General features: G+C 38.6%; 1 protein-coding gene across 1 annotated transcript; it reads right to left on the bottom strand.

Annotated features, from left to right (window-relative positions):
- Window positions 1-2,428: 2,428 nt before the first annotated feature.
- LOC135470852 (NAD-dependent protein deacylase sirtuin-6-like) lies at window positions 2,429-8,867 on the bottom strand. The gene is made up of 5 exons (XM_064749899.1): window positions 8,412-8,867; window positions 6,971-7,171; window positions 5,742-6,097; window positions 4,970-5,163; window positions 2,429-3,476 (listed from the first exon to the last, which is right to left on the bottom strand). The coding sequence occupies exons 1-5, from the start codon at window positions 8,809-8,811 to the stop codon at window positions 3,266-3,268; spliced, it is 1,362 nt and encodes a 453-aa protein (XP_064605969.1). The 5' UTR covers window positions 8,812-8,867; the 3' UTR covers window positions 2,429-3,265.
- Between the last annotated feature and the right edge of the window lie 581 nt (window positions 8,868-9,448).

A 9,448-nucleotide genomic window follows, 5' to 3' on the forward strand; every position in this document is an offset into this window, starting at 1 on the left:
AATAAGTATAGCTGTTCTGCCACGGGTCCTTGGCAAAATATTTCGAGATACAGTTGTTCACCACAGCTTCCATATACTGCTAATCTTTCTGCTCCACGTGGGGTACCGACTCTCCAAATGAAACCTGCTGTATTGCCTCATTTGTTATTGGACTGGAAAGCCCACTGTCTGCAACTTGGACTTCGCAGATCTCCATTCATCCGTCTGTCAGCGTAAAGTAGGAGATCTAGCATTACCTGGTAGCATTTGATGTCTGCGTGGAACAGTTAAAAACTTTCATACAGAAAGAACAATTGGAGATCTGAAACAATGGTGGACTTGTAAAGTGAATTGTGAATGGCATGTTGGGTTTGGTACATGAGCTTGTCTACATCGGAGAGCAGAAATATGTTTGGTTGTAATAACCAACTTAACCTCTTATACATTTTCAAATGGCAGTGACTCTGATTAGAAGAATCCCAGCCCCCAGACTGGAAGTTAATTACTGTGCCAGTTCTAAGCAGAGCTCTTGGGCTACCCAGAATCTTGCATCTAAATCAACCATTCACCAACCAATCTATCAACATGTCTGCCTCAAGAATGGACTCTGTACTGTACTATTATCAGAAATGGCTACCATATCACATTTAGTGGCAGTAGTTTTGTTATTTTGATATCGTCCATTTAGCGGAGACGTTAGCAGATGATAATGTAGCAAGAAGTCGTTAACCCTGGTAAATATTAGTAATGTTACGGTCTAACAGTGCAATAGACCACTATTGCCTGTCTTCATACATGACAGATTGTTAGTGAAGTAAAACCATAAAGCTAGAATGTTATATTAGTAAAACTGTTTGGATTTGCTGTTTGCATTTTTAGTCACCCAAATCTAATGAAGACAGCAACCCAGAACATTAATAATGTTGACTTTAGATAAAATACAGCTTTACTGTGTCGCGGCACAAACAAAAAAACTGACTGATATTGTAGAGATCCCGCAGTACTTCAGGGTTCAAGTCCAACTTTTGCTAGCTTCCTCTCCAGTTGTACGGGAGAAGATCTTTCTGTAACCTGTGGATGGTTGCGAGTTTCCTCTTACCACAATGCTGGCCATCTTATAAGTTAAATATACTTGAGTCCAATCAACTCCAATGAAATAAATAAAAATGTAAATGAAAAACCAGTGAGAAGGTGTCTTGATAAACAAGACATTTACATTAAAGCACCCAGGTACATGCAGTAGCTTGTACATTATTTTTACTATTCAGAATGCCAGAAGTCGTTTAATAATGAGGTATCATTATTGATATGTTTAATAGATCAGTTATTATTTTTTATATTGTTAATGTGTTTTAAACTGTTCTTACCTTTATAGGTATAAATGGCAGTGAATAAGAAATATGCAATAAAAATTCAAGGCAGCAAATAATCATGTTGCTTCAATGCAGACTACATGTGTATTGAGTTTAACTGTTTCAGTAGTGTAATATGTTGAGGCAAGGAGGTCACATGCCCTTTTATTATTGGGATCGTCACTTTTCATCCATGCCCAGCAGGTTCACCTTTACGTCAAGAGCTTTGTCAGCTGACTGGCAAGGTGTGATGGTTTTCTTCAGGCTAGTTTAATGTCTACTACCCTGAACTTTCGTACATGGGAAGGTCTGTTAGCAACCTGCAGATGGCTGTAGGTTTTCCCCGGGTTCTGCCCGGTTTCCTCCCACCATAATGCTGGCTGCCACAGAGTGTAAGCTCAAATATTCATAAAACACCAATCAAATATTGCCATATTTGAGGAAGACAAGTAGTCCGTGTTGCCATATTTGAAGAAGACAAGTAGTCCATGTTGCCATATTTGAGGAAGACAAGTAGTCTGTGTTGACATATTTGAAGAAGACAAGTGGTCTGTGTTGCCATATTTGAGGAAGACAAGTGGTCTGTGTTACCATATTTGAGGAAGACAAGTAGTCCGTTTGAGGAAGACAAGTAGTCCGTGTTGACATATTTGAGGAAGACAAGTAGTCCGTGTTGACATATTTGAGGAAGACGAGTAGTCCGTGTTGCCAATAGCTTTTTGACATCAAAACCAATGTACACGACAATGAGAGTGGGGAATCTACAATTCCATGTTCACGGCCAGGATTGAACTTGCCTGGTCTCTCCTAGTCCTGCTAGCAAATGAAAGACAAATGTCTTAACTACTTACTGTAATTCTTCAACCTTTTCACATGCTTGCAAGATAGTTTTGTCTCCAAGATCAACTTCAAAAAGGTGAATAAATTACACTGAAAATAGCTTTTTCAAATGTGAAAAAGTTGATGAATTAGGGTAGTCACGACCTCCCCAACGACCTCTGGTGGATTGTTGAAATCAGCAATATGCAAACTCTGTGGAAGAATAGCTGGATTTACAGAATTTATTATTACAGCATCAATAAAATTCAATGTATGGATGTATACAAGTATATGTACTTATATTGTTTCACTTGGCATATTTCCATCACAAATGGCTATCACATATCACACTGGAGGGATACATTTAAACAAAAATCTTTGTCCAGCATGTGTTTCAGGTAAAATACAGAGCAGATAAATATTATATTTCAAGACTGCAATACATTACATCCTCTAACTTACTCCATGAAGTACGTGTAAAAACAGAATAAAAAAACAAACTAGTCTATACTAAACAGCAGAACTTGCTAAATTCACAACTCCATCACTTACCAAGTTTCTTGCTAATTTTCAACACCTTAAATAATTCTTTTTAATAGTTTTTACTTTAAAAGACAAGCTTAAGGGTTATTGGGTATTTTGTGATCAGTTTATAAAATGTGAACGTCTGTCTTTTTTTTTTTTAAGACAGAGCATGCTGATATGCATGTACTCGCAGCACTTTAACACCATGCACAAAACAGCATTATACTGGCCCCAGACTAACCAGCACTTCCACTCCCTGTATGCTGACTGTGATGTTGGGAAAAGACCACATTTATTCATTTATTTGATTGGTGTTTTTATGGCGTACTCAATAATATTTCACTTACACGACAGCGGCCATCATTATGGTGGGAGGAAACTGGGCAAAGCCCAAACAGGGGGAACACATGACCATCCACAGGTTGCAGGACAAAATTACAACTTTCCATCATTACTAACAAGATACACAGTTTCTTTTGTTGCGCAAAGACAATATATGCCAAGAGGTGGTCCCAGATACCCACCATACAAAAATTATTTTCAAGTGTCTTTTTTTTTTTTTCTATTCAAAGAAAAACCGTCTGTAATTTTTATGTTTTCTCCACCTTTAAGCTTCTGTTTTTAGCGTACTCTGCTAGTCTGTCGTCTCTACCCTGTTCCCACATGCTGAGTTCAGCCACTGACATCAACTCCTTCATAACTATTCTCATCAGCACATCACAGTCACCAAACACCCTGCTCCCAAGGGCTTTCCCATCAGGCCCTGTTTTCAGGCACTCCTTGTCCATGTGAGTCTTCTGTCTGAAAATTGGCAAAGACATTGATTGACACATTTGTGACCATTATACATGTAACCTGTTTCTGGTGCTGGATTGAGGTGGTACTATGGTTTAGCCATCTTCATTACACTTGCTTTCAAAACTGGAGTTTTGAAGGCTTTTTATAAGTTTATAAAGGTCATGAACTCTTATTTTATTGCATAGTGCTGATCTCTTGAAAAGATCATGAGCTCTTCATTTTATTGCATGGTGCTGATCTTTTGAAAGATCATGAGCTCTTCATTTTATTGCATGGTGCTGATCTTTTGAAAAGATCACGAGCTCTTCATTTTATTGCATGGTGCTGATCTTTTGAAAAGACCAGTAAAAGCTATGACAGGACTGAAGTGCACCAATTTCCTCACCGTTTATTACATTAGCCTCAATGTGGCAGTGCAACCAAATGAAGTCTTCTTCAGCGTTCACTCTACCATTTGATTGATGAATGTAATTTAGAAAATGGTTTCAGTTTACAAGATTTCATTGTTTCAGATTACTCTCTTTGACTGTTGCGTACAATTATAGCACCAAGTTTCTAGTGTTGAAATTTACCACTCCGATACCTGTGGGTGATATGGCCTGGACAATTAATGGGTATTACTGGCAATTAAAAATACCCAACCCAGTGGTCTCTGCAACATTTCAACAGGAAAATCTGTGGATTAATTACCCTGAAAGTGTAATAAATCTCAAATACCTAATAATGCTGCAAAAAACCTTGTATCCCATTGAGTACAGTGTACAGGAATACATGTACACGGAAAATATAATTTGAAAACACTCCTCGACTCAATATTTACCTCATTGAATTATTATTAAGATAATGTCTGGCTGTTGTATCATTTTGCTGTCTTTTTACTTTCCCAAATCTATATTTGTCTCCATACCTGTACCTATACTGGCAATGTTAACCAGGAAATTTAGTCCTCCAAACGGTGGTAAAATACACGTAAATGCTGAAATGTTAAACTGAGTTTTTCAATTTTCAGATTTACACCACTCGTGTAAAACAATACCGTTTAATCCAATGATATTTCATTTATTGCTCAGTTTGATGATGCTTGTTTGTTACCTGACTGACTCAGACTTGCACTCTTGCTATACCAGAAGTCATCCCTTCACCACTTCAGGGTTCACTTCAAAATACATGTGACCGTTTTGACCAGTGGTTGCTCCTAACTAATACATTTTTAACGATTCCAGTTGAATAGATTTGATTTGATTGGTGCTTTATGTTGTACTAAAGAATAATTCACTTATATGATGGCAGCCTGCATTATAGTGGGAGGAAACTTGAGCAGAGCCTGAGGGAAAGCCATGACCTCCACAGGATGCTGGCAGACCTTCCCATGTACGACCAGAGAGGAAGTCTCCATGAGCCCACACCGACCGTATTGGCGAGAGGTTCCTCGGTCATTGTGCTGCGCTAGCTAGCTAACCACCCCGCCATGGAGGCCCCCAATGTTGCTGTTGAACCTGTTACAGATGACAATCCTGTGAGGGTGTCCAGTGATCTGCACGAGGTTGCTGGCCGGTGTGACTGTCAGGGTAGTGCCCAAGCACAGCATTAAGTCTCTCTTTTGACACTGCTCAGTTGCTCTTGACAGAATATCCTCCTCTAAATTGTCACGAAAGTTTATGATTGTGTCACGAAGATAGCCATTACAGCCCTAGAGAGGAGAAATACGAAAACAAGGAGAATTACCCTAAATGACAGAAAATTTCGACCCCAAAAGTGCATTTTTAGAGGCAAATAACTGTCACAAAATACTGCTTTTGGTGATGAAGCAAACTTCAGAACACCTTTCTTAACTCAATAGAGCTCTCAGAATCAGGAGACGTGGACAATGTTAATCCTCAACAGAATCTCTGGTCATTTAAGGTAGCTGTGCCCATGATTTATTTATTTGATAGGAGTTTTTTGCCTCACCCAAGAAGAATTCACGCACAGCAAATTTGACAAATACATTGACTTCAAGAATTGGCTGAAACAAGTGGGAGTTGTTACCAATAAAATATCTTATTAATGTCTTACCATTATTATGAAATGGTCTCCAGAAGAATAAGTGAAATAATCTTGATTATTGCATAAAACGCCATCCATATAATTAAATAAATAAATACTTGTGTAACAAGACACCTTTCTACTGCTTGTATCAGCAATCAGAGGTTATTAACAGCCTTCATGGTAGAGTGCAGGCTTTCAGCTGAGAAGATGCGAGTTCAAATCCACATGTGAAATTCTTACCCTCTGCATGCATTGTCTGCCTGTTCTGTGAGATAAACCACAAAGCTTACACTGTGAAGCGTGTGCTGGCTTCACAACATCCGTCTCCCCAAAATCTGCCAATTCCTCATAATACGCACTGGCTGTGTCATCCATGACATAAAATGGTCTGTGGTATCGTTTCTGGCACTTTTCACACACTTCTGTGAAGACATTTCCATGGAGCTCGGACAGAGCCTGGGCTGGTACTCCAGACAAACAGTGAAGTCCATCACAGTTCTGACTGATGACATGTTTGATGTAACCCAGTTCCATCAACTTCTGTATGGCTTCATGTGTGTATGTCGGCCTCAGCTCTTCATAGCATACTTCATCTTCTAAAATGACAGAATTACACAGTCAAAGGTATAAAAATACCTTTGCCTAACATATATGATAAGCTGGATACTGAAAATCATACAGGATTGCAAACAACAGAATGCAAAAAACACATATAACATTAGTATGTATGTACATGTGTATGCTTGAGGTTTAATGCCATACTTAAGAATGATGAAAAATCATTAGGTGCGTGTACATATAATGTGTCTTCATGTGGCAGCGCGAGTCCATGGCGCCAAAGTGCTGCCAACATTGAAGTATCATGCCGATGGCACCAGACATGACCCCTCACTCTGTCTCATTATACTCACTCCTGGCCAACCAGTCATGTTTCCTTGCACTAACCTCTCAGTGCTGAACACCAGATGAAAGGCAGCAACAAGAGCCATTTTTGAACTTTTTGGTATGACCCTACCCGGGTTAGTTCCCGAGGTCTCCAGACTTCGAAGCCACCAAAACGGTCTATGACATCAGTCACTGAGTCTCAGAAATGTCAAGATGTTAAAATATGTTGATGTTTTTCAGCTAAGGTAGAATATACATGCTTAATGGAGTTTGCCGAAGCTGTCTGTTGTACATCTAGGTTTAAAAGTATTTCACTCCCAGATGCTTAAATTCCTTCTGAATGGCTTGAAAAAATATCACGTCATTTACTGTGGGCTTTCCAGATTAGTAATACAAAACTAAAATCTGTCTGAAGGTAGGTCTTATGCCACTTTAACTCCAGAACTCACTATTACAGCTATTTCCTGAGATCCCTCCTAGCCATAGCTTACTCATAAAAGTGTGCACTTTAATTTGGAGAATCACCACAAGGGAAGTAACTTGGGGTATCTGTATTCAAATCACCCAGGGTCATAAACAGTTACCTTCTGAAGTGGAAGCTTCAGTTTCTTCTGGCTTAATTAGCTGTTTTTTCACTCGTTTAGTTGGAGGTTCTGTCAGTGAACTGTCTTCCTCAGATTCTATTTCCGCCTGCATCGCGTTCTCCATTCTCTGATCCTCCTTTGTCCACTTGCCATTCTTTCCTCTATAATCACCAATCCCCGCCGATGTGGATATCCCAGCCCCTATAACATGTAATGATTTAATAATCTGATTGGTACTTAAAGGGTATATGAAACGCTTGGTCATTATTTCTTAATATATGATGTGGCACAGCAAATTAAACTACAAAAAAGTTAATCAGCTTTTTTCTTGTGGTGTACAACTGGCTTTAAACTACAGTTTTTGTAAGCCATATGTCCATCAATGATATCATTTGCCACTGTTTCCGGGGATTGACAGAAGATATGTATAAAATAGAGGGGTTATTAAGAATTATAAATTAAACCAAAAAAAAAAAAAAACCTGTAAACTGTTGTTTTATTTTTTTGGCATGCCTTCCTTCGTGTTCCTTAAAACCATACTTGTTTTATAGTGCCCTTATGTATTCTTTAATGGGGTTTGTTAAAATTTACACAATTCTGCTCAGCTGCTGTGTTAATGAAACGTCCTAATATTCAAACACAGTTCAATAAAAATAAAATAAAACGTTTTACTCTTGAAAGTTTAAAATGTGTAGAACGATACTTTAGTGCAGAACAATGTACCAATCACAATCTAAGTTCTTTCCTGTTCTGAATTTTGCTTTTGAAGGACTTTCCATTTATGGCTTAAGTCTTAAGATGTTTGATAAATATGGTTCCAGGTTTACGGGTGCAAGAGCACTAAATCTGACCTAGAGTTTCGTAATAGCCAATGAGAGCAGGGCATATTGGAACCTGTCATCTCATTGGTCAAGGGCAGATTACCATAATTCCTCAACCATTTTGCATATACATGTAAATAGCAACTGTCAGTGTGATTTATGCACATTTTCAATTTGATTTCCAAGACAATTACATTTCTTGGGTTGGCCATTATTGAGTCTTCAGAAAAAGCATAATTTTAACATTCTACATTATCAGGATAATCACCTTAGAACATAGGTACACATGCTGAAAACATATGAAAAGGTTGTTGAATCACAGTAGCTATATGGACTTCACTTCAACACTTCAATTACTGGAATAAGCCACCAAAGGCTAACTTGTACATAAAAGCTTACAAAACTGTTGACCTTCTACCTCAGTTTTAACACTAACAAGGCAGAACATTTATCATCCATAATAATGGGTACAGCACTGAATAATTCAAACGAAAAATTTACAGCAGGATCGAAGTATATGTTGAAATATTCTGTTAGCTGAAATGTGAAGGATGCTCAATTCCGTGTTTATGCACACTGTAATTTATGTAGGTAGGATCAAGCGTTGTTATATACCATACCTGTAAACACAACACAGTGACTACATTGCTTAATCAACTTTACAATGCGCGTTGCTTCTATCCTGATCTTGTTCAATGAATCAAAGAATTCCGCCGTTTTGGCTGCCTCTTTCACCCATGTCTTTTCCACATCTTTCATCTGGGGATAAGGAGATCGTTTCCTATTTCGGCATCGAGCTGCCTTTAAGATACTTTCCCAACACGACTGGTGAAACGTCGCATCTCCATTTGTGCCCCATGCAACAAGGAATTCGTTATATTTTCGGAGACTTTCACGGGCAGACTTCTCAGAAATGAAGGTGTTCACTTCCACGCGTGGTTCATCCTGACAACTTATTTTCTTGTCGAAATCACACTTTTTCAAAGAACAACAGACAGATGTTTCGCTTGTCACAGCCATTCAGATGGTTCATGTAGAAATTTAGAGTTCTGTTTGCGCTGTCACTGCAAGAACATGATTTAGTTTCACTTTCTCCATATTGTTTACACGTTGTTGTGCAACCGCAAGTTGCTCTTCCGCTTCCAGGGGAAGCAATGTACGAGTCAAATCATTTACGACAATATGGAACAGAGCTAGGTACTGGGACCAGCATGATGGGTCTAAAGATCCACTCAGGGACGGCAGATCGCTTACATCAACCAAATTCACCAAACCATTGCGACCTTTGTTCTACACCAAATTTCTGTAACACATGGTTATATAACTAAGATTATAATTTTATGTGAAATGAACAAATTTACGCCATAAATTTAGGAACATGTTTTATCTCTTAACAACCCTTCTATTTTATGCATACTTTCCGTTGGTGATGGGGAGTTTTCATTTTCGCCAACCAATTTATATGTACATCCGATACTCTATTATTGATGTATCACACCTTGGCTTGAGAAGATGGGGAATTTTCGGAAATGATGTACCGGTACCGGTAATGCCTTTGAACGAGAGACCAGCTTAACTCGAAACCCAGAGATCGCTGTATGGCTCAAAGATCTGTCGCACTAGATATTTCTGAAAGCATTTTTGGTTCTCAGTCCTG

This window comes from Liolophura sinensis, chromosome 7 (assembly GCF_032854445.1).
Source record: "Liolophura sinensis isolate JHLJ2023 chromosome 7, CUHK_Ljap_v2, whole genome shotgun sequence".
In the NCBI taxonomy this organism is placed as follows: Eukaryota; Metazoa; Mollusca; class Polyplacophora; order Chitonida; family Chitonidae; genus Liolophura; species Liolophura sinensis.

Bases quoted from the DNA above. Each gene is read 5' to 3' on its own strand.
- LOC135470852 (XM_064749899.1), bottom strand. From the start codon at position 8,811: ATGGCTGTGACAAGCGAAACATCTGTCTGTTGTTCTTTGAAAAAGTGT. The intron at 6,098-6,970 runs GTAACTGTTTAT...CTGTCATTTTAG, and splicing joins TGAAGCTTCCACTTCAGAAG to AAGATGAAGTATGCTATGAA. The intron at 3,477-4,969 runs GTTCAACAGCAA...GCCAATTTTCAG, and splicing joins AGGATTGTCATCTGTAACAG to ACAGAAGACTCACATGGACA.